General features: G+C 36.0%; 2 protein-coding genes across 2 annotated transcripts; both read right to left on the bottom strand.

The window, feature by feature from the left end:
- Window positions 1-10,689: 10,689 nt before the first annotated feature.
- LOC113054791 (bone morphogenetic protein 10-like) lies at window positions 10,690-13,538 on the bottom strand. The gene is made up of 2 exons (XM_026220600.1): window positions 12,973-13,538; window positions 10,690-11,808 (listed from the first exon to the last, which is right to left on the bottom strand). The coding sequence occupies exons 1-2, from the start codon at window positions 13,508-13,510 to the stop codon at window positions 10,952-10,954; spliced, it is 1,395 nt and encodes a 464-aa protein (XP_026076385.1). The 5' UTR covers window positions 13,511-13,538; the 3' UTR covers window positions 10,690-10,951.
- An 8,966-nt stretch (window positions 13,539-22,504) lies between these two features.
- LOC113054794 (neuropeptide FF receptor 1-like) lies at window positions 22,505-25,939 on the bottom strand. Its single transcript, XM_026220603.1, has 3 exons — window positions 25,597-25,939; window positions 24,744-24,843; window positions 22,505-23,571 (listed from the first exon to the last, which is right to left on the bottom strand). The coding sequence occupies exons 1-3, from the start codon at window positions 25,937-25,939 to the stop codon at window positions 22,686-22,688; spliced, it is 1,329 nt and encodes a 442-aa protein (XP_026076388.1). The 3' UTR covers window positions 22,505-22,685.
- Window positions 25,940-26,104: the final 165 nt, after the last annotated feature.

The following is a 26,104-nucleotide window of genomic DNA, read 5'->3' as shown; positions in this document are numbered from 1 at the left end:
GGGCCTGTGCAAAGAAACACACGGAGTAGACGTGGTGGGACTGTTAGCAGCACGCTGTATACTTACCCCGGACTTGTGAGCGTCAGCCCGGGATGATTCCAGCGCGGCTCTCCGCTCTCTCAGCTGGACCTGCCTCACCTCCAGGTCACGAATCTGCTCCTCCACGGCCTCGAGTTCCAGCTGCATTCGGTACAGTTTACAAATCCATGGGAACGGATTGCGAAAGTGTGCGCGCAGATTATGAATTCGTGGGTAAAGATTCAAAAGCCGAGGGTATGGTTTACAAAATCTGAGCGCTCGGATTGGAAATTCGAAGGATAGGACATTCGAACCAGAAAGACACAGCTTACATTTGACTAAAAGGTTTGTCTTTATACTCAACTAACGTGAAATAATGAGCATATTTCCACTTTGAGAAACTCGTGTTGCTCTCGTCTTGACTCGCCATGACTGCCGCACATACTTGAATAAACGGAAACACGTCCACAGTGCGTCTTCGTGTTTACAGCGGTCAGCATCCACCAATCCTACAATGCGTTGCTGCTGCAAATAGGTTAGGCTGCACTTCAGTCAAAATTTATTAATTTTCTAAAAAGTAACGGACGATGCACCATACACACAGAACAATGGGTTAAAAATAACCCAACTTGGGTTGTTCTATAACCCAACCCACTGGATCACTATTGCACCAGACCAACAGTAATTTGACCCCAGCAAGTCGAGTTGATCATTTTTAACCCTACAGATGAGTTAAATATTCTACCCAAAACGTTGGGTCAAATTAATTACAATTCTGGGTTGTTTCAACTACATATTAAGCCGAGTAAAATTAACCCATAAACCAGATTAAGTCTAACATTAAAGTACAATAAGAAAATAAACTGCAATAGACGACCCATATAAAACTGTGAAACTACAAACCTAGAACCGAATACAATTTTATATTTATATATGAATGTCAAGAGCTAGGAACTGTATGCATTTATATAGCCTCCACTACACACAAATAATATACATTTAAATTATGCTCATTTTAAATGTATTGTGTAGGATAGGTATAAAAATATAGGCTTTTAATAATCTTTCAGTGCGCAAAACCATGATAATATGAAACGCTTCAAAACACAGTGCACAAAGCGCGTATGCACAACGCGGGTGCAGAGTGATGTGCTCAAAGCAACATGGAGTCACAGCATGCTGCGCTGCTCAGGTGCGCATTTAAAAGTATGTGCAACCCAGTCCCAGGTGCAGTCCTGCCTCGATCTGCAGGCTGCAGCCGGGTGCTTCTCCAAAATAGGCAGAAATGATATGCATTGTGAACGTCAGACTTATAATCATTTTCGTTTCGTCTCGTCAACAAAAACTCGAAAACGTCTCGTCATGTTTTAGTCAAATTAGAGCCATTTTTAGCTAGTCATCGTCGTGTTATCGTCATAAAAAAGGTGCGTCAATGAAATCATTTTGTTATCGTCATCGTTGACGAAAACAACATTGCACGGAATGAGTGAGCGGATTGGGATATTCATAAATGCGCTCTCCGCTCATGAGCTCGGATCGGAACAAACCAGAGCCTCAATGTCTGCTGACCTTGCAGAAACATACAAATAGACATAGCCAGACTAGACTATTTTAGTACAAATCATGAGCTTACTGACGATTTTTTATAATTCTTGACAAAAATATAATATATTAAGTTTATTGTTTTTTACCTAGTTAGTTTTGCCTGTTCCTATGGCCCAATTTATACTGAATGCATTTATGACTGTAAAGCATGTCTCTGTGTGTCAAAATCGTGATTAAAATCAAAATCGCAAAATTTATCAAAAAAATTGTGATAAGTTTTTTTTTTTTTCCATATCGCACAGCCATAATCTTTATGTACTATAATTCAAACTACTAATTTAAAGTACTGCTGAAAAATTATATTTCATAAGAATCCATGTCTGAAAAGGGCTTGAGTAGCAATACAGACTTGATATGCGGTGGATGGGAAAACAAATTTCTTACCTCTAATGTTAAATCTTTAGACAAGTCACAAGGTCTGTCAAAGTGTTAATGACAAAGTTGTCCATTGATCTGAAACAAACACAAAAACAGCTTACGCAAAAATACAATTGCTATTGTATTAACTATTCATACGTCACCATGCAAAAGCAATGCAGACTACAGCAGCAGAAATGTAAAACGATGTGAAGATACCATTTTATTTAACATCACAAAATAGAGAGAAAACATCCCTCTCTCTATATATATAATTCATAACAAATTGCATACATGTACATTGTCTATGTTCTTACAGCACAATAATATTTGTGGCTGCTCACAGCATAGCCTTCAGTGCACATAAATATATTATATATTTCTTGATGTTACAGACCCCGCGCAGAAGCCCAAGTAACGTTAGACAAAGAAGACAGTTCTGCTAAATAAGTGCATCCGATCTTTATACGTATATATAACTTAATAAACCAAACACAAATTTGAAGTAAACTCATTATGAACACTATAACTTTGTAACTGGATTCAATTTGAATAGAATTAAACGAGTTTCACAATCACCTCGTGTTACAGCTTTCAAAAATGGCGGACAGTCTGCTTATCAACATATTCACAATCCCTATCGCTAATACCCGAAATATCAGCGGTATGAACATATACATTTATGTTACAGATCTCGTGTGCATATTATCAAATTGTTGTAACAATAACACCTGCAAAATAAAAGGAAATTTTTATGCGGAAAAATCCGTAAACCTTCTCATCAAATGCTTTGCAGATGTAAGGGCGCAGGCGCGCACACAGCTCCTCGTTTCAGTTTTCAAAATAAGAGTCCTGGTTTCTCACCACTGCAGACTAAAGGTCCAAAAGTCATTTAAATCATTTAAAAATCCAATCGACAGGTTAAAAAAAAAAAGCCTCACGTCCAAATATTCATTTATGACAAATTAACTGTTTGACAAACACTTCCTGCTCCGATGTCCAGATCTTAATTTTTAAAAATCAGAAACAGGCTCCGAAGTGCCGATCTGAATAAACAGAGTCACGAACAGGCTCCGAAGTATCTTAAAACTTCGACCAAGGAATGTAAAAAATAAATGCATTTTAATATAGTAGGCTAAGAATAATTAAGATTGATCTTCCTCTATATTATATTAACATCATTTTAAGGAGCAATGCACCATAATATCACCTTTATGTAAAAAAACACTTTATTTCAGTCTATATTAATAACCTCTATGTAAAAAAACATAGAATACCGTTCTTACCAAATTCATTCAACACGTTATTAAATCATAATTCTTTTTTAAACAGTTACAGGAACTTTCAGAGCTGATTTCAAAGTTACTGCGTTTATAAAACAACTCTATGAAAGACTCAGATCACGTATCTAAAAATAAATCGCTATAGTAAAAGAGAAATAATAAAAGGAGTGAAGTTTTCTACTGTTCTGCTGTGTTTGGTCCTCACGCGCGTCTGACGCTCCGCGGCGCGTCTCCGCCCCTCACACGCGTGTTTACAGCACTAAATTAATCATCTGTGCTAATTATTATACATGTACTTCATTGTCAGCTTCAGGTACTTCATTTATTATTGTTCAATGAACTGTTTGAAACAAAAAAAGGTTGTATTTCAGTGTCTCTGCAGGTGATTATAGATCAACAGCGCCACCTGCTATCGACACGCGGCTATTGATAGTGATGCTACAGTCAAAAATCATTAATAATTCAAACTTATCAAAATAAAATGTATAAAATAATGGTTTCTGTTTTAATTTTCCCTTAAAATATCATTTATTTCTGTGATTAAAAAAAACCCCATAACAAATCATTCTGATCCCAAACTCTGACCAGTGTGTGTGTGTGTGTGTGTGTGTGTGTGAGTGTGCGTGTGTGTGTGTGTGTGTGTGTGTGTGTGTGTGTGAGTGGCATTTACACACTAATCCCCACAATAATAAACATGTTAAATACTCATCTGAGGAGGAACATAATTTATATAGGAGGATATAATTTTATATGCAATATTATCTTTTCTTTTCATCATCATATTTAAGAGTTCATGATATTTTCTGTTCAACTTTATTCTCAGTTGATAAATCTGAATCAGAGTCGCGAACATGCTCCAAATTCCCGATCTGAATCAAAACAATCAACAATACATCCTAAAAGAGTTGAATTTTTTTTAGAAAGAAAGAATACATTTTTCTGACCCCAAACTTTTGAACTCTAGTGTTTATTGTTAGAAAATACTTCTATTTTAAATAAATGCTCTTCTTTCTAACTTTTCATTCATCAAAAAAATCCTGAAAGAAGTATCACAGTTTCAGCAGCACAACTCTGATAATAAATCATAATATTAGAATGATTTCTGAAGATCATGTGACACTGAAGACTGGAGTAATGATGCTGAAAATCACAGCAATAAAATAGATTTTAATGTAAACCATAAAAAATCATTCTGATACCAAACTCTGACCGGCGTGTGTGTGTGTGTGTGTGTGTGTCTGGGTAGCACTTACACACTAATCCCCACAATAATAAAGATGTTAAATACTCATCTGAAGAGGAAACAATGTTGCATCATAATAAAAGGATGTGTGACGTACACTTTTCTGTAAACTGAGCCAAACATTTTTTCACTGATTTAGGGTAGAGTAAGAATATTTACTGTATTGCGCAAGTTAGTTCATATTTAGATATAATTATATATGCAATATTACCTTTTCTTTTCATCATCATCTTTAAGAGTTCATGATAATTTATGTTCAACTTTATTTCTCAGTTGATTAATCCATCCACAATTCATAAAATACAACACATGCAACTGAGGTACAAGAAGTATTGACTTCCAAAAGTCATTGAAATCAATTAAAAATCACATCGACAGGTGCTCCGATGTCGAGATCTTAATTTAAAAAATCACAAACAGGCTCCGAAGTGCCGATCTGAATCAACCGAGTCGCGAACACGCTCCGAAGTGCCGATCTTACCAAATTCATTCAACACGTTATTAAATCATAATTAGTTTTTAAACACTTACAGGAACTCTCAGAGCTGATTTCAAAGTTACTGCGTTTATAAAACAACTCTATGAAAGACTCAGATCACGTATCTAAAAATAAATCGCTATAGTAAAAGAGAAATAATAAGAGGAGTGAAGTTTTCTACTGTTCTGCTGTTTTGGTGTAACCCATCATTAGGACTTAACACCAAAAAAAAAAATAGAAAAGGGAGGAAAAAATATATCTACCGGGTCTGAGCTCACCAAATACAAATAAATCACAACTTATATTAATATTTGGAGTCCCGGGTTCGGGGTCTCACACATTGCATTAACGCAACAATTTTTTTTAAAATAAACTTAAATGTGTCTGCACTTGTTTAAATAGTTGCCTACAGACAGTACTAACTGGATAAAATAAAATGTATATATATATATATATATATATATATATATATATATATATATATATATATATATATATATATATATATATATATATATATATACACCAGTAAATAAAATAAAATATGGAAGAGAACCAATTAATGAATAATAATAAAATGAATGAATGAAACAATAAGTTCACTGAACAGTAACTGTATTCAATATAATCTTTTCTTCCACTTTCAGTTCAATTCAATTCACACATCACCTGAGAATACTTTTGCCCCTTTTCAAATCACCATTTGAGAACAAAATACATCATTCATCAATGACAATAAAAAAAAAATAATAGAAATAAAATAAAATAGAAGGAATAAAACAAATAATCAATCAGTTCGTGTGAATGTAATTGACTCAGTTCTGTTTGTGTGAATGAAATTGACTCAGTTCCGTTTATGTGAATGAAATTGACTCAGTTCAGTTTGTGTGAATGAATGCTTCCTACGATTCTTTGCAAGAACAAAGGATGAAAAAATCTTTCTTTTTTTTTTCTCGTGAAGGTAGAGTCCCCGATGACGCAATTCTTAGACAGTGAAATCCAGCGCGGTTCTCCCGCACTGCGCGAATCCAACAAGGTCACAGAGCATTGAAACAATCCACACTGATGCAATAAAACAGTTCAGACATCAATTTAGGAAACTATTGACAACGATGGTTTAGATTAAGAATAATCTTTGAATCGAACTGATTCAAATGATGCGCTATCCCGCTCCAAACTCCCGAATTCGATGCAAATGATTTGCGATCCCGCTCCTAACACCAGAGCTGACTCAAATGATTCGCGAATCCGCTATGAACTCCCGAACTGACTCAAATGATTCGCGATCCCCAAACTGACTCAAATGATTCGCGATCCCGCTATGAACTCCCGCACTAATTCAAATGATTCGCGATCCCGCTATGAACTCCCGAACTGACTCAAATGATTCGCGATCCCCAAACTGACTCAAATGATTCGCGAACCCGCTCAGAACTCCCGAATTGACTCAAATAATTCGCGAATCTGCTACGAACTCCCGAACTGATTCAAATGATTCGTGATCCCCAAACTGACTCAAATGATTTGCGAACCCGCTCTGAACTCCCGAACTTACTGTAATATTGACTAGTAATGCTTGGAGATTGTAGATATACTGTAGGAATTTTGTTATTTACTACTTTTTTCAGATTATATTAAACCTGGAAAATATTGGAGAAGGTCAATTAAGTTTTCCGGAGAACATTACTGTGATAAATGCTGAGCTAAGCAAAAGACAACAATGAGATGGGCTCTTTTTAAAAGAATTGATTTAATGACAAAATCAACATGAGAGGTCACGGACATGTTCCCATTTCTTTGGGTTCCACGACTTGTGAGTATTTGTTTTTAGTGTTGTTTCCTTTGAGTTTAGTATTTCCACTACATTTTCAAAATTTTTTGTATGAATAAAAAAATTCAAAATTGTTTAATGAATTTTTCTTTCTTTTTTCTTTCTTTTTTGGTAGCTGCATGAAGTGGAGATGCGTCTTCATCTTAATCTAGAGACTGCTCTTCAAGTTCGGAACAGTTTAAATTAAATTAAATTAAATTTATGCATTTAGCAGACGTGACTTACAGTGCATTCAGGCTATCAATTTTTTACCTATCATGTGTTCCCAGGGAATCAAACCCCCAATCTTGTGCTTGATACCACAATGCTCTACCAATTGAGCTACAGGAACACTACTGTTTACTTTAGCAAATTGACACAAACACAAAAAGTGTTCTTGTTTTCCTTAACACAACCATTAGTTGCTTGGTTTGTTGAATGGTTACTCTAATAAATCTATACCATGGTTTGTCTGAATATTTGGTTCTGATTGGCTAAAAGGTGTGCATTAAAATAATTTGATTCCAATCAGTTTAATTACAATTAAAGTTTAATGTGCTGCTGCAATGACATACACGCAAACAAAACACTTGCACACGGAGATCGAAGTTCGGATTCACTGCCGTTGATAAATCAAAAAAAGTGTCCATTGTAAGCATACTTCAGAATCTCAGCATAATTACTTTGATTTGGGATGCTGCTCTGCTCACATACTAATTAATGATTCATGTTTGAAAGTGAAGTGTAAAATAAATGATATAAATATTTTATTTGAGTAAGTAATTACAGTAATATTTATATATGTCTTTATATATTAATAATTGAATTAAAAAAAATAAGCAAAGTAATAATGTTATTTGTTCAAATTTACAGGGTTTCCAAAAACACTGTGAACGTAAACCGAGACAACCATCACAGCTAAAATATAATGTGTACCAATAACCTGTTTTGTTTTGTTGTTTTTGTGTAAACAGATATTGCAGATCTGGAGAAAAATGATTCACGAAGAGAGCTTTGAATCGAGCACTTCAAAACAGTAGTGGATCATATTTCAATGCATTCAATTCCTGTGTGTGTATATATATGTATTCACACACACACACAAACACACACACACACACACACACACACACACACACACACACACACACACACACACATATTAACCAAATCTTTTTTTATTTATTAACCAAATAAATTTAATCAAATATCACTGGATATCATTCATTATTTATTGCTTTAAATTTGATTTTTTAAATTAATTTTTATTTTTTAAAAATTATATTAAATAAAAAGGAGATAAATATAACTAAAATAATTGATAATTTATCATGTTATTTTATTTTATTTTTTACAATCATTTACAATGCATTGTATCAATATGCTATATAATTTATCTAAATTTAATTTATTTTTAGAATTATAATGGAAAGTTCTAATAGGATATAAGGCTTCAGGCTACACCTCCTGCAGTTAATATGTATAACTTTAGCCCGCTGTGTGTGTGTGTGTGTGTGTGTGTGTGTGTGTGTGTGTGTGTGTACTGTATATCAGTTTTGTAGTGTATGGCTCCCGATATGCCTCAGTATCTCCACTGCTAAAGGTCTTTACACTGAAACACTTAGTGCTTCAGATAAGACGTCCAGTTTAAACAGATACCAGTGCAGTTTAATTGACACATGAGAGAAGGTTTGCTGAAGTGAGCATCTGCAGGTTTATTCACATTACAGACAAACAAACTCTGGAAGGCTCGTCAATCAAGAATAAATACATTTCATGTCAGACTGAACACTGCAAGGAAATAAATCACAGGAAAATGGAAAATAAACAGTCATTTTGTGCCAGGATGTTATCTTTTGAGACATTTTCTTGAACCCTAAACTGGTTCTTTGTTGGTTTTAAGAGGGTTGCCAGATCCCAGGAGAAAAATAATCTCAGTTGACTGCTTAATAAATAATTAACATTTTGGTATTTTTCATTATTTTACTCAGCCTTTGGTTTTATTTCCCAGCACTTTGCACACCGTTTCTATTGTCAGCATTGCTCAAATATATATATATATATATATATATATATATATATATATATATATATATATATATATATATATATATATATATATATATATATATATAGTAAAGTCAACATACACTTCGGTCCTTGCGTTGCCAGGTGTTCATCCCAAGAATTAACACACATTAGTATTATTATGTATTTTCATTTTCTTTGTCTAAATATAAACTTTTTGGTGTCTGTGGTACATACGTAGCCCCCCAAAAAAACAATTAAATAAATAAAAATCCAGAAACTGAATTCTCAAAAAAAATAAATTGTGCAATAAAAAAACACCAATCTGGCAACCCCAATAAAACCTTCTCATTGCACAAAAAGCTCTTTATATTGGAAAAAGGTTCAACAGATTACTAAAATGATCTTCACACTTAGAAAACAATCGTTATTCTACGGAACCTTTATTTTTAAAAACTTTAAAAATTGCGTTTTCAAGCACAGTCGAAGATACCTCACAATTAAAAAAACTAAACATGGTTCCATGAAGAACATTAAAAATCTTTCCAATGCAAAAATCTCTTTATACTACTAATAACATCTCTTTATAGTAATAGAAAAGGTTTGTTTAGATGATTACGATATTCTTCACTGGAAGGTTCTTTGAGGAACCAAAACTATTCTTCTGCACTCTTAAAAATAAAGGTTCTTTCCATGAAGAATCTTTAACATCCCTGGACTCTTTACAGTGGAAGAGATCAGCACACTACATTGGTGTGTATGTTTACGTCTGTATCTCAGAGTGAAGTTCAGGAGGAAGCGAAGGCGTCGTTGGAGACCGTTGCTGTTGGCGCTCAGGAATCTGACACAGCACTTGGACTGAGGTCTCATCCTGAGTGAGGGGTCCAACACGTCTCGCTCTTTCACACCTCCTTATCACGGTCGGGGAAGAGAACGTGGCTGAGGCTCGCACGGCATGTGGCCATCAGGGGCTCGAATATTCACACTCGGTTTGGTTACAATCGGCGCTGTTTGACTGTACTGGCTGCGTGACAACACACCGACATCCATCGGACAAAAGGATCTTTATACACTCTCATCTCTCAAGGTTCAAAAAAGTGTGTTTTGCAACAACGCCATAGAAGAATCATTTTTGGTTTCCCATGTCATAGTTTAAAATGTGCTAGAAAATACATTTCCACTTGCCCATATTTAGGCTAAATCCAAATGTGGATGGAAATACCAATGTGTCCCATACCAAACATTGTACCAAAATTATATGATAATTAAGTCATATTACATTTAGCTCATCCAATTTACTTTTTAGTTATACAAAAATCAACTCCATTTTTAAAGTCAGTTTAATATGATTAAGTTTAAATGTCTTGTATAGCCAATTTGATTATACTCAAAAAATAAATAAATTGAACTGAACTGAAGTTGAAGCAGGTGCATTTTTAGACTGTGACACGTGAATGTATTTCCTTTGATTGAAATATATGGATGACTAAATATTTTTTAAATGTCTTTAAAAATATATAAATATTTTCTAAACATATATATTTGAAAGATCAATTTATTTTTAAATTTTAAAAATGTTATTTTTATTGTTTTAAAATATATTATTTCGCCATATGGTCCAAAAAAGGTATTTTTTTATTTATTTTATTTTTAGTGTAAAGAACTTTCTAATAATCTAAAGAATCCACTATAAAGAAGATTTTTTGGATGCCAACGAAGATCCTTTATTTTTGAGAATGCATCAGAAAATGTTCTTTAGATTTTAAAATGTTCTTCAGCTAAGAAAAAACAAACATTTCTTTAAAGAATTGGAGATTGAACTAAAAATAACTCTTCTATGGCAAAAAACACCCTATTTATAAAAAGAAATAAAAAAAATATGCAAAGCTCAAATCCAGCAGGTTTAGTCTGAATTTCTCTCATTTTAAGTGACAAATGATTAAACACCCCAAAGCAGTGTGTTGTATATTACAATAGAAAACTAATGTACAACTAATAAATATACATGAGGCCTAAATAAAAAGCTGTTAGGAGCGCAACGAATCTGAATGTTTGGTTCATGAAGCAGCACGTGTGTGTTTTAGTTGATGAGGATTCACATGTGGTTTCAGTCTTTTCTTCCGGTGTTTCTATCTGCATCCGCATTCCTTCACCACCATGCCCTCGTATTTATTATTCAGCACCACCACGCCGTTCTCGTTCTCGTACAGCAGGGAGATGGGCTTGAGCTCGGTGGGGACGCAGCAGGCCTGCGCCGCTCTCTGAGGACTCTTCAGATTGAGCAGCGTCTGGACGATGGCGTGTTTGGTGGGCGTCACTTCCCGAGCCAGAGGATAATTGCACGCTCCGCGGCAGGTGAACGCTTGGTAACCCGACGGAGCCAGGATGAACGAGTCCCAGCCGATGTCTTTGAAATCCACGTACATCTCGGCTTTCCTGCAGTCCTGTGTTTTAGCACTGCGCCGGACTCTCAGGTTCGAGAGCATCTCGTCTGGATCCTCGCTCTCTTCCCTCCAGAGTTGGTTCTCCTTCCTTCTGAGTTCACTCTGTTCTTCCTGACGGACTTCACTCGAGTCGTCTGAGAAGACGATCAGCGCAGGCTCGTGTTTTCCATCCGGATCCGTCTCAACGTCCAGATCTAGCACTGGCCAGTCGTTCGTGTTCCTAAATGTTTGCAGGTTTTCGATGCGCACATCCAGGCTGGGGGTCACAGTGTTGATCTTCCTCCAGTGCTGGACGGCGTTGGTCAAGTCGAACACCTCCCAGCCGCTCTCCCTGCGATGCAGGTGTTTAGTCGCCAGTGGATCTCTCTGGAAGCGTCCCTCGAACACGCTCACCCTCCACCCCGCTCCGCTGCGCTGCTGCGAGTCTGTGTTGAGACGCATGTGAAGCCGCAGCTCGGCGCTGACCACACGCTCGTGCCGCGGGACAGAGATGTTGAAGAGGAGACGGTGCGTCCGAAGGCTCTCGCCGTGTGAGCTGTGCTCTGCAGATCAGAGACAGAGCAAGAATAAAACTCTTGATGTGATGCCACAGGATTTCAATCTGTTATGTGTGTGAGGAAAGAATTAGACTTGTCCATTTAAAGAATGGGAATAATCAGAATGGGAAATAAATAACATAATTAAAAAAAAAAAAAAAATTATTATTGTTTAAAATGGGTATAATAGTATTATAAATAACATTTATTAAAATAATAATATTTCTAAATAATTATTCAATTTAAAGAATGGTTGAATAATAATAATAATAATAATAATAAATGTAATATTTGTTAAAATAATAATATTACTAGTAATAATATAAATAATTATTATACGTGTAGGAATAAATGGTTAAATAAATATAATAATAATAATAATAATATTTATTTAAATAATTAAAATAATCTTTTTTTTATTCAAAGAATGGTTGTTATATAATAATAATAATAATATTTTATTATTATTATTATTATTAAAACGAGGATAATTATTTTAATTTATGAATGGTTAAATCATTAATATATAAATATATATATATATATATATATATATATATATATATATATATATATATATATATATATATATATATATATATTTATACAAATTATAATAATTTAAAATGATTATTTAGCATTGTTAATTGAAAGACTGGTTGAATAATTAAGTAAAAATAAAAATATCCAGTAAAATACTACTAATACAAATAAATAATTATTTTTTTATTTAAATAATTATAGTAATAATAATACAAGCATTAAATAATATCCCATTTATTAAAAAATTATGATAATATATATATATATTTTATTTAACATTTAAAATAATTATATGTAATAATAATTTCATAAGTTAATCTAATCATTACTGGAAAGTACAAAATTATAAAAAAGGACGAAACTCTGATCTCTAATACAGTAAAGGAATAATACATTACAGTGGGTGAACTTGACCAGATTGAAGCTAAACGGAATTAAACATGAACTGATTTGAATAATAACACTGTTGTCTTCTATAGAGCTGCTTAACAACTTAAACTGAATGTTACATAATCGATTCATCCCAATTTTCCTGTTTATTAATGTTTTGAGACAATCTGTTGTATAAAGAGCTATGGAAATAAAAGAATGTTATAAATATTCACCACAACAACTGAAGCTCCTCACCTTCGTTCCTGAAGCTCCTGACGATGTTGGCTGACGGCGCGGCGCTGCGGTCGCTCGTGAATCGCTCGTACAGTTCCAGCATGTACTCGGGCGGTTCGGAGCGGGGCCTCGGCCGGGGCCCTTGATCCGTCCAGTTCAACACCTGCAGAAACTGACCCAGAACCTCCTGCATGTCCACTTCATCCACAGCCCCAGGAGCGGAGCGAGGAGGAACCGGACCGCAGCGAGCCGAAGACAGCAGCAGGACGCAGAGGCTCAGGACACAAACACACCCGGCTGCAGGAAGCCCAGAAACAGGCATGACTGTGCTCAGAGACGTGATGATGATGATGTGAAATATCAGGATGATGTGAGGGTCTGAGACACCTGCGCAGGTCCGTCCGTCTCTCTCCGGCCTGACAGCTCGATGTGGTGCGAGAGGAAAAACAGCCTCGTCCTTGTGGATCTCGTGATGGAGTGTGGAGGGCAGGACTACGGTGTCGACCCTCTTGTGCTGACAAGTTTGGAGATGTAGCCACTTGGTCTGTGGGCCTTTCATAGTGTGTCCGGGTTCCTCACACTTCCTGTATCTTCTTTCCATGCATGCCTTTCTCAGACGTCCAGCTCAAACCTATGCTACATTCACATACACAGAGCAGACGCTCCAGAGCTACCTATAGAAAGCACTTCAGCTACTCCGTTGCAATCAAAGGATGACAAACACATCATAACAAGCGAGAAAAAGTGACTCCTGTGCAAAAATTAATAGTGAAAAGAGGTTCAGGTTAAAGCTGGGTTATTATTTCACTGATCAACCATTTTTTATAAAAAAAAAACTTTATTAAAGAGTTTGCTCATTTTACATCCGAGTTAGCGCTGGCTGAAGATAAAGTTTTAATAGTTGGTGATTTTAATATCCATGTTGATAATGAGAAAGATGCATTGGGATCAGCATTTATAAAGGTATTTCGTATTGCTTGGTGGGAAAGTAACCTATCCTACAGAAAAAAATTAAAAACTGCTAGATCCGATTACTTTTCATCTCTTTTAGAAGAAAACAAACATAACCCCAGGTATTTATTCAATACAGTGGCTAAATTAACGAAAAATAAAGCCTCAACAAGTGTTGACATTTCCCAACACCACAACAGTAATGACTTTATGAACTACTTTACTTCTAAAATCGATACTATTAGAGATAAAATTGCAACCATTCAGCCGTCAGCTACAGTATCACATCAGACAGTGCACTATAGACCCCCTGAGGAACAGTTCCACTCACTCTCTACTATAGAAGAGGAAGAATTGTATAAACTTGTTAAATCATCTAAACCAACAAAATGTATGTTAGACCCTATACCATCTAAGCTCCTAAAAGAGGTGCTTCCAGAAGTCATAGGTCCTCTTCTGACTATTATTAATTCCTCATTGTCACTAGGATATGTCCCCAAAACCTTCAAACTGGCTGTTATTAAGCCTCTAATAAAAAAAACACAACTTGACCCCAAAGAACTAGTTAATTATAGACCAATCTCGAATCTCCCTTTTCTGTCCAAGATACTAGAAAAGGTGGTATCCTCACAATTATATTCCTTCTTAGAGAAAAATGGTATATGTGAGGATTTCCAGTCAGGATTTAGACCGTATCATAGTACTGAAACTGCTCTCCTTAGAGTTACAAATGACCTGCTCTTATCATCTGATCGTGGGTGTATCTCTATATTAGTTTTATTGGATCTTAGTGCTGCGTTTGACACAATTGACCACAACATTCTTTTGCATAGACTTGAACACTTTGTTGGCATCAGTGGAAGTGCATTAGCATGGTTTAAATCGTACTTATATGACCGCCATCAGTTCGTAGCAGTGAATGAAGATGTATCATATCGATCACAAGTGCAGTATGGAGTACCTCAAGGCTCAGTACTAGCGCCGCTACTCTTCACGCTTTATATGTTACCCTTGGGAGATATCATCAGGAAACAGGGTGTTAGCTTTCACTGTTATGCTGATGATACTCAGCTCTATATTTCTTCATGGTCTGGCTAAATATACCAATTTGAAAAACTGAATGCATAGTCGATCTAAAAAACTGGATGATGAGTAATTTCTTACTGCTAAATTCAGAAAAAACAGAGGTGTTAATCATAGGGCCTAAAAACTCTGCTTGTAATAACCTAGAACACTGTCTTGATGGTTGCTCTGTCAATTCTTCGTCATCAGTTAGGAACCTAGGTGTGCTATTTGATCACAATCTTTCCTTAGAAAGCCACGTTTCTAGCATTTGTAAAACTGCATTTTTCCATCTCAAAAATATATCTAAATTACGGCCTATGCTCTCAATGTCAAATGCAGAAATGTTAATCCATGCATTTATGACTTCAAGGTTAGATTATTGTAATGCTTTATTGGGTGGTTGTTCTGCACGCTTGGTAAACAAACTACAGCTAGTCCAAAATGCAGCAGCAAGAGTTCTTACTAGAACCAGGAAGTATGACCATATTAGCCCGGTCCTGTCCACACTGCACTGGCTCCCTATCAAACATCGCATAGATTTTAAAATATTGCTTATTACTTATAAAGCCCTGAATGATTTAGCACCTCAGTATTTGAATGAGCTCCTTTTACATTATACTCCTCTACGTCCGCTACGTTCTCAAAACTCAGGCAATTTGATAATACCTAGAATATCAAAATCAACAAAATCAAACGATTGCACAGACACTATTTAAACTGAACTGAGTTGATGACATCACTGAATTCAATGATGAACTGCCTTTAACTATCATTTAGCATTACTGACACACTGTTTTCCTAATGAATGTTGTTCAATGATTGCTTTGACAATCTGTTTTGTTTAAAGTGCTATATAAATAAAAGTGACTTGACTTGACTTAAATTAAACTTTAAAATAAAATACACAAATTTATGTAATTTCAGCTAATTGCCTGGCCAACTCATTTCTATTTATTTTCAGTTGATCTTCTAAAATAAGTAAAACTAAAATTGAAATAAAGAGATTAAAAACTCTATATACATATTTAAATATATATATATATATATATATACATATTTAAATATATATATATATATATATATATATACATACATACACAAAATTACTGAAATGTTGACTTAAAATAAAAGCAGATATATTAAATAGTAATAAACTTTAATAGTATTTCAGTTATTCTAAAATAACACTGGAGTAGTATGAAATAAAATACTACCATTTACCACAGTAAACGACTATGACTTGGCCTTTATTTGTGATAAATATTATTTAAACCTGGTTATTGTGCATTTAAAACACATTTAAGTTTAGCATTATTAAATAAATCTGACTGGGTTCATTTATGTATGACTGAAAAGATGCATATACATATTATTTCAAATATTACTCTGTAAAAACTGTGCAATCCAAACGAATGGAAATTTCATGCGCAATTCAAACACATGTATCCTGAATCCAATTCAATTCAATTCAATTCAAGTTTATTTGTATAGCGCTTTTTACAAAATAAATCGTTACAAAGCAACTTTACAGAAAATTATGTTTCTACAATATTTAGTAGTAGCTAGTAGTTTGTGCACATTTGACAGGATTTTAGAAAAAATAATAATAATAATACAAGACGTAGTCAGCTAGACGATGAACTATCAATATTATTAAGTTATTATATGATTCAGTCACACATTTAGCAATAATTGTTAGTTCTGTTTGTTGATTCAAGGTTAGCATCATCTGGGGTCCTCTGAGGGTCAGCATCATCTCTTCTCAGGTGTTCTGGATCCAGACTGGAGCTTGTTTAAATCCTAGTTACCACGGGATGTAAATCCCGTGGCGAAACATAGAAACAAAATACAGACATCATTAGCATAGCTGCTGATCCAACAAAGTAAAATTAGTTTAACCCAAGCTAATGAATAAAAATGCAACTTTGAACAGATGCAACTACACTCACAATTAAAAAGAAACATTATTCGAATGCTTGGCGAAAGAGATGTGTTTTTAATCTAGATTTAAACAGAGAGAGTGTGTCTGAACCCCGAACATTATCAGGAAGGCTATTCCAGAGTTTGGGAGCCAAATGTGAGAAAGCTCTACCTCCTTTAGTGGACTTTGCTATCCTAGGAACGACCAAAAGTCCAGCGTTTTGTGACCTTAGGGTTCGTGATGGGTTGTAGCGTGGTAGAAGGCTAGTTAGGTACGCTGGAGCTAAACCATTTAGGGCCTTATAGGTAAGTAATGATAATTTGTAACTGATACGGAACTTAATAGGTAGCCAGTGCAGAGACTGTAAAATTGGGGTAATATGATTATATTTTCTTGACCTGGTAAGGACTCTAGCTGCTGTGTTTTGGACGACCTGTAGCTTGTTTATTGACGAAGCAGGACAACCACCTAGAAGTGCATTACAATACTCCAGTCTAGAGGTCATGAATGCATGAACTAGCTTTTCTGCATCAGAAACAGATAACATGTTTCGTAGCTTGGCAATGTTTCTAAGATGGAAGAATGCAGTTTTTGTAACATTGGAAATATGATTTTCAAAAGACAAATTGCTGTCTAATATAACACCCAGATTTCTGACTGTAGAGGAAGTAACAGTACATCCGTCTAGTTGCAGATTGTAATCTACAAGATTCTGTGTAGTGTTTTTTGGTCCAATAATTAATATCTCTGTCTTATCCGAATTTAATTGGAGAAAATTGTGTGTCATCCAATCTTTTACATTTTTAACACACTCTGTTAGCTTAGATAATTGAGAAGTTTCATCTGGTCTCGTTGAGATATATAGCTGAGTATCATCAGCATAACAGTGGAAGCTAATTCCGTATTTTCTAATAATATTACCAAGGGGCAACATATATATTGAAAATAGAAGGGGACCTAGGACGGATCCTTGTGGCACTCCATATTTTACTGATGATAAATGAGATGACTCCCCATTTAAGTAAACAAAATGGTAGCGATCGGACAGGTAGGATCTAAACCATCTTAGAGCCTGCCCTTGAATACCTGTATAGTTTTGTAATCGATCTATGAGTATGTCATGATCTATGGTGTCGAACGCAGCACTAAGATCAAGTAAGACTAGAAATGAGATGCAGCCTTGGTCTGACGCAAGAAGCAGGCCATTTGTAATTTTAACAAGTGCAGTTTCTGTGCTATGGTGGGGCCTAAAACCTGACTGAAATTCTTCATACATATCATTTTTATGCAGGAAGGTGCTCAATTGAGCAGACACAACTTTCTCTAAAATTTTAGACATAAATGGAAGATTTGAAATAGGCCTATAATTTGCCAGTTCACTATGATCTAGTTTTGGTTTCTTAATAAGAGGCTTGATAACCGCCAGCTTGAATGGTTTTGGGACGTGTCCTAAAGTTAACGACGAGTTTATGATATTGAGAAGTGTTTCTTCTGCTACAGGTAACAGCTCTTTCAGTAATTTAGTGGGTACAGGATCTAATAAACATGTTGTTGGTTTAGATACAGTGATAAGTTTATTTAGCTCTTCCTGTCCTATGGTTGTAAAGCGCTGCAGTTTATCTTTGGGTGCGATGGATGAAACTGGAATGTTAGACGCTGTAGAATCTACATTCGCTATTGTATTTCTAATCTTATCTATTTTATCAGTGAAGAAATTCATAAAGTCATTACTATTTAACGTTGGTGGAATATTTGAATCAGGTGGCATCTGGTAATTTGTTAACTTAGCCACTGTGCTAAATAAAAACCTTGGATTGTTTTGGTTATTTTCAATGAGTTTGTGTATATGCTCTGCCCTAGCAGTTTTTAGAGCCTGTCTATAGCTGGACATACTGTTTTTCCATGCAATTCTAAAAACTTCTAAGTTAGTTTTTCTCCATTTGCGTTCTAGACTACGAGTTAATTTCTTGAGAGAGTGAGTATTACTGTTATACCATGGTACAGTACGTTTTTCTCTAACTTTTTTCAATTTGATTGGGGCAACAGCTTCTAATGTATTAGAGAAAATAGTGCCCATGTTGTCAGTAATTTCGTCTAATTCGTGTGTATTTTTGGGTACAATTAGCAGTTGAGATAGATCAGGCAGGTTATTTGCGAATCTTTCTTTGGTGGCTGGAACAATAGTTCTGTCCAGACGGTAACGCTGAGACATATAGTTAATATCAGTTATACGCAGCATCCACGATACAAGGAAATGGTCTGTAATATCATCACTTTGAGGTACAATATCTATAGCATTAAGATCGATTCCATGCGATATAATTAAATCTAGTGTATGATTAAAACGATGAGTGGAACAAAAGAGTTTATTAGGTCAGTAAACGCAAGTCCTAATGTATCATTTGCATTATCAACGTGAATATTAAAATCTCCCATGATTAGCGCCTTATCAACTGTAACTAGAAGGTCTGAGAGGAAATCTGCAAATTCTTTCAGGAATTCTGTATACGGCCCTGGTGGTCTATACACAGTAGCAGAGCAAGAGATACATTAGATTTCTTTTGCATGTCTGACAGAGTAACATTAAGCAGAAGTATTTCAAAAGAGTTAAACCTGTATCCTGTTTTCTGGGTAACATTGAGAATATCACTATATATTGTTGACCAGTCTGACGGGGCTCATGCTTATAACAGTAGTTTGGTGGAGTCGACTCATTTAGACCAAAATAATCATTTGGTTTTAGCCAGGTTTCAGTCAAGCAGAGTAAATCAAAACTATTATCTGTGATCATTTCATTTACAATAACTGCTTTTGGTGCGAGTGATCTAATATTTATGAGCCCAAACTTTAAAAATTGTTTTTGTTCATTTACTTTACATTTTTCTGGTTTAATTACGATAAGATTTTTTCTAGATCCTACATTATATTTATATTTTGACCTCACTATTCGGGGAACAGACACAGTCTTAATAGGTTTTACAGCGCAAGTACCTTTAGCATTTAAGCGGTTAGAACAAAACTCATCATAATGGTTATTTGAGAATTGACTTACTAGTCACATGGAGCGAAGTGTCCTGGAGACCTCAGAATCCAGGTCTGAGTATTATTGTGAGTGCACCAGTTTGAGCTTCCACTAGGTGTCAGAATGAAGCCTTACTGTTGAAATGTAATGTCTACTGTAAGATCCAAACATGATCAGTTTGATGAGTTGTGTATTCAAGCATCGGTTTTTAGAGAGTCACACATTATTACAGTTTTCCATTTATTTTGTTAAACTTCTGCTGTTTTCATGCACTTTAAGAAAAATCACAGCATCATTCATTAAAGGTATAGTTCACCCAAAAAGGGAAATGACCCCATGATTTCATCACCCTCAAGCCATCTTATATGAGTACATGAATATCTGCTTCCAGAATACAATCAGAGTTATATTAAAATATATCCTGGTTCTTCCAAGCTTTATAATGGCAGTGAATGGGTGTTGAGTATTTGAAGTAGAATAAAGTGCATGAATCCATCATAAAAAGTGTTCTGGTCTGAATCAGGAGAGAAATCTGCACAGATCAAGCAGCGTTAAAACAGATCTAAACTAATCTGTGAGAGACAACAGCAGATGCACGTCTTCACTGGAGGAAGTGTTATTATGGATTATAGACTCTATGTGTTTGAGTTAAAATCATCTTAATGCTGGATGTGTTTCAGGTTTTGTCTTCTCCAGATGTTCACTGATGGACTGGAGTGCTGTGGATTATTGTGATGTTTTTATCAGACTCTCATTCTGACGGCACCCATTCACTGCAGAGCATCCATTGATGAGACACTGATGCAGTGCTACATTTCTACAAACCTGATGAAGAAACAAACTCATCCTGATCTCTGATGAGCTGAGGGTGAGAATATTTTCACCACATTTTTCGTTTTTTTTGGGTGAACTATTCCTTTAAGATCAAAGCATGAACTTGGATCAGGATCATTCCTCAGGTAAAGGTCTCTCATATAAATTGTCAGTCTTGTAGGGAGTGCAACAGCAAGACAAACAACATCCAAAAATAAAAGCGTGATGTGGTTCACGTCAGCGACCTGCAGAATATTACACTGCACAAGAAGACTTCAAAACAGGCCAATAAACCTTATGAAAACGCCAGTTTCACTCAGATTAATGCCACATTGTGTTCCAAGATAAATGACTGACTTCATGTGCCTTTTGTCATATTAAAGAAAATGTAAACACAACAAAAGCAACAACAAAAGTAGAGCATGATTAAATTTTATCCATCAGGTTCTGATTGGACTGAAAGAGGTTTGGGGTCCATTAACAAAACACTTGAATGAAACCTAAGCGATGTCAGCGAGAATGAACAAACATTTCTTCTTTAGAACAATGTCACTGATGAATAACTTGAATTAAGAAAGTAAATGTTGACTTTAATAACGTGTGCTGTCTGTAAAAACACATCTGAGGTTCCAGAGCCTCTGAGGACATGTGATTTTCATCTGTAATACTCCAGGTACATAAACGAAGTAATCCTTCATTTTCCAGCGTTTTCTTGCAGGTCAAGATCACAGCATCATCTCTCAAGGGAAATGATGTTGTTCTGCCGTGAGAGCGGCTCACAGTGCTGTAATTTGCTGCAGGTGTACGTAGTTTTCAGAAACGCTTCCTTTCGTCAATAGCTCTTTTGTTTTTCTAAAGAGAGGGAGAGCAATTCATTTCACTCATTAAATGTCAGCTCACACATTTTCTCTGGAAGGTTAAATGATAAAACGCTGCACATATGTTTCCAGGCAGATGATAATTACACAATCATTTACAGTTATGATGGAATATAATTGTACAGGCAACACTGTGTTCATCTTGTGTATTAAACTCTTCTCTAACTAACATTCATGATTAATCTGAAGTACTGCACCGAAATACTGCTTCTCACACGAGCGATGAACCATGAGGTGACTTCATTCATCAAACACAGAACTGTACAATATTTACAAATCACAATGTGCAAGAAACTATATATATATAGGTAAATAAATTAATACTTTTTTTCTTCAAGGACACATTAAATTGATCAAAAAAAACAGTAGGAACATTTATAGTGTTACAGTATAGATTTCTATTTCAAGTAAATGCTGTTCTTTTGAACTTTCTATTAATTCACAAAAAATGTATCACAGTTTCCACAGAAATATTGAGCAACATTGATAATAATCAGAAATGTTTCTTGAGCAGCAAATCATCATATTTTCATGATTTCTGAAGATCATGTGACACTGAAGACTGGAGGAATGATGCTGAAAATACAGCTGTGCATCACAGAAATAAATTACACTTTAACACAGATTCACACAGAAAACAGTTATTTTAAATTGTAATAATATTTTGCTATTTGTACTGTATTTTTGATCAGATAAATGCAGCCTCGGTGAGCAGGAGACTTGTTTTTAAATATTTCAAATAAAAATAAATTACTAATTTATAAATAAATAAAATGATTCCAAACCTTTTAACACTAGCATAAATTATGTATACATACACACACATATACATATATATATATATATATATATATTTTTTTATATTATATTAATATTATTATATATTTTTGAATGATATGGGTTTATCACTATTGTCTTTTAGGGCTGCTTTTCCATAATTGCCATATTTTCATAAATGAATTTCATCTGTGAAGCTGCTTTGAAAGCATTTGTATTGTATAAAGCGCTAAAGAAATAAACGTGACTAAGAAATTGAGGATTAAAAACAGAAGCATGTCAGCCTCAGTAAATGTCAACTGATAAATCAACGCTCCCAGGCGTTATATATTTTCCCTCCTGTTGAAGACACTTTCTCGATCTCTCTTGTTATAGACGTGCTGCTGTTTCCCCCTTCAGCTGAAGAGCCCTTGGTGTCCATCTCCAGACGAACACATCCCGTCAGGTCACTTTCGGTGAAGATCCGGTTTGTTCTCGAGCCTAAGCTGAGCGGGTGGCCGCTAGCAGCTCTATTTAACTGGCTTCCAGCTCTGGGCTGTTTTACGCTGAATCTCGTCTTCTCTCGGCTCCAGCAACAAACCTGATGCTGACACGCGGCCTGGAAGCCTCTCTTGAAGTTCTCGTTGAAGTAGCCGTAGATAATAGGGTTGACGCTGGAATTGGAGAAGGCCAGCCAGTGAGAGAGAGGGAACACATAGCTAGTGAGGAGCTCCAGACTGTCCTCGTCTGGACGGGCGTAATCGGTCAGCAGCATGAGCGTCCACAGCGGCAGCCAGGACAGCATGAAGAGCAGAGCCACCACCATCAGCATCTTAATGACCCGGATCTTTCTGTGAGACGCGGGGACATCGGGCTGCTCGGCTCGGGTCAGGACGGCTGTGGCGTACAGCTTTGCTCCGATCCGGCCGTACATGAGCATGATGAGCGCCAGGGGAATGACGTATACGTGCAGGAACAGGACGGTGGTGTACACTTTCCTCATCTCTGGGTCGGGCCAGGTCTCGTAGCAGGAGTACAGCGGGTATGTGCTGTTGTCACCGTGAACCATGACGTGCCCTTTCTCTTGCTGGACGGTTAACATTAACACGGAGGGAAACATTATGGTGAGAGCGAGCACCCATATCATCCCTATAGACACCTTTGCCACAAAGAGCGTAAGTTTGGGTCTGAACGGGTGAACGATGCAGCGAAACCTGGGTTTCAGACGAGGAGAAAACACACGGGGACATTAACCCAGATTTACTGCTTCAAATTATAATTTATATTATATAATTTATGTATCAATTATATATTTAACTTTTTTTTTTATTATTTGATCATATATACCGATCTCAAATCTCCCTTTTCTTTCCAAGAAACTAGAAAAGTATCCTCACAATTATATTCCTTCTTGAAGAAAATGTTATCTGTTAGGAGGTAGCCGTAGATGTATCATATCGATCACAAGTGCAGTATGGAGTACCTCAAGGCTCAGTACTAGGGCCGCTACTCTTCACGCTTTATATGTTACCCTTGGGAGATATCATCAGGAAACATGGTGTTAGCTTTCACTGTTATGCTGATGATACGCAGCTCTATATTTCCTCGCAGCCCGGTGAAACACACCAATTTGAAAAACTAATGGAATGCATAGTCGATATACAAAACTGGATGACGAGTAATTTCTTACTGCTAAATTCAGAAAAAACAGAGGTGTTAATCATACGGCCTAAAAACTCTGCTTGTAATAACCTAGAACACTGTCTAAGCCTTGATGGTTGCTCTGTCAATTCTTCGTCATCAGTTAGGAACCTAGGTGTGCTACTTGATCACAATCTTTCCTTAGAAAGCCACGTTTCTAGCATTTGTAAAACTGCATTTTTCCATCTCAAAAATATATCTAAATTACAACCTATGCTCTCAATGTCAAATGCAGAAATGTTAATCCATGCATTTATGACTTCAAGGTTAGACTATTGTAATGCTTTATTGGGTGGTTGTTCTGCACGCTTGGTAAACAAACTACAGCTAGTCCAAAATGCAGCAGCAAGAGTTCTTACTAGAACCAGGAAGTATGACCATATTAGCCCGGTCCTGTCCACACTGCACTGGCTCCCTATCAAACATCGTATAGATTTTAAAATATTGCTTATTACTTATAAAGCCCTGAATGGTTTAGCACCTCAGTATTTGAATGAGCTCCTTTTACATTATACTCCTCTACGTCCGCTACGTTCTCAAAACTCAGGCAATTTGATAATACCTAGAATATCGAGCTACACACTTCAGATGTGAGCAACGACTGTAACAATACCATTGCTCTATTGTTTCCTTCACAAACATGTTTATTTCATTTCATTTAATTCCCAAAATGATGAACACTTACCTGTCCACAGCAATGGCGACTAATGTGAAAACAGAGGCACAGACGGATGTTCCTTGCACCAATCCACTCAGTTTACATACTGTGTTGCTGAAAGGCCAGCCTAACAAAGACAGAAGCATTAAATATAGAAATTCAGTTTACTAAACGAGATACAGTTCAAAGGCAAACACCGATGTTGACTTGAGAAAGCCTTGTCTGAATGTTTTAAATCTTTCAAAGTTTGAAATTAATTTGTTAATATTTTGGCTACCAATTTTATAATTTTGCTAACAAGTTTTACCATGTTGCAAGCATTATTTTGCGTGTTGCTCGCATGTTTTACCAAGTTGGTAAGGTTTTAATATGTTGCTAACAAATTGCCAGCATGTTTTAGCATTTTGCAAGCATGATTTAGCACATTGATAACATGTTTTAGAACATGTTTTAGCACATTGCTGGCATGATTTAACACACTGAAAGTATGTTTTAACATGTTTTAACTAATTGTTAACATGTTTTTCCAACATGTCTTAACAAATTGTTAGTATGTCTTATCAAATTACTATTATGATTTAACATGTTGCTATCATATTTTAATGTTGTTAGCATGTTTTTACAAATCTTGACAAGTTGCTAGCATGTTTTACCAAGTTTCAAACATTAGTTTCACAGTTTTAACATGCTGTTAACATTTCTTCGACTAGTTGCCATGCTTTGCTAACAGTAGATAGCCAGTCATTGTGATCACACTCAGTTATTACCTTAGCAACAGCATAATAACATCCACCAGTGTGTGTTCACAGGCCAATATCACTTACATTTCAGAAACTATTTTCTATGTTTTCTCATGTGCACGATAGGCCACGCCTCTCACCTGTGATGAGGTTGTCCACTAGCGTGGTGGGAATGCAGAAGATCCCGACCAGCAGGTCGCTGACGGCCAGATTCAGGATGAAGATGTTGGTGACGGTTCTCATGTGCCGGTTCCTCAGGACTATCACACAGACCAGAGCGTTCCCCATCAGACACAGCAGGAAGATGAAGAGATACGCCAGCGTGAAGAGAGCGGCCGTCGGCAGAGAGTGCTGGTAGTAAGGGAACAGGACGTCGCCCCCTGCTGTGCTGGAGTTGGTGCTGTTTGTCTGGTTGATGCAGGAGACCAGATCTGAGACGATGTAGACGGAGGAGGCATCCCATGATCCCTCAGTGGCATCCATGAATACAATGCTGGGAACAAACACAAAATAAACAAACTAAATAATAATTTAGGAAGCCTGTTTCTGCCATGAAATAATTATTTTGTGTGTGTGTGTGCGTGTGTGTATGTATTTGAGCGAGTGTGTGTACGTTTATGTCTGTGAGGGTGTGTATGTGTGTGTGTG

This window comes from Carassius auratus, chromosome 35, assembly GCF_003368295.1.
Source record: "Carassius auratus strain Wakin chromosome 35, ASM336829v1, whole genome shotgun sequence".
Classification (NCBI taxonomy): domain Eukaryota; kingdom Metazoa; phylum Chordata; class Actinopteri; order Cypriniformes; family Cyprinidae; genus Carassius; species Carassius auratus.
Note: the sequence above shows the minus strand (reverse complement) of the source record. Positions and strands in the feature narration are given on the sequence as shown.

Coding starts and splice junctions, on each gene's coding strand:
- LOC113054791 (XM_026220600.1), bottom strand. CDS start 13,510: ATGAAAGGCCCACAGACCAAGTGGCTACATCTCCAAACTTGTCAGCAC. Junction 11,809..12,972: donor CAGGAGCTTCAGGAACGAAG/GTGAGGAGCTTC, acceptor TCTGATCTGCAG/AGCACAGCTCACACGGCGAG.
- LOC113054794 (XM_026220603.1), bottom strand. CDS start 25,939: ATGGATGCCACTGAGGGATCATGGGATGCCTCCTCCGTCTACATCGTC. Junction 24,844..25,596: donor AGTGGACAACCTCATCACAG/GTGAGAGGCGTG, acceptor TGTCTTTGTTAG/GCTGGCCTTTCAGCAACACA. Junction 23,572..24,743: donor GTCGCCATTGCTGTGGACAG/GTAAGTGTTCAT, acceptor TCTGAAACCCAG/GTTTCGCTGCATCGTTCACC.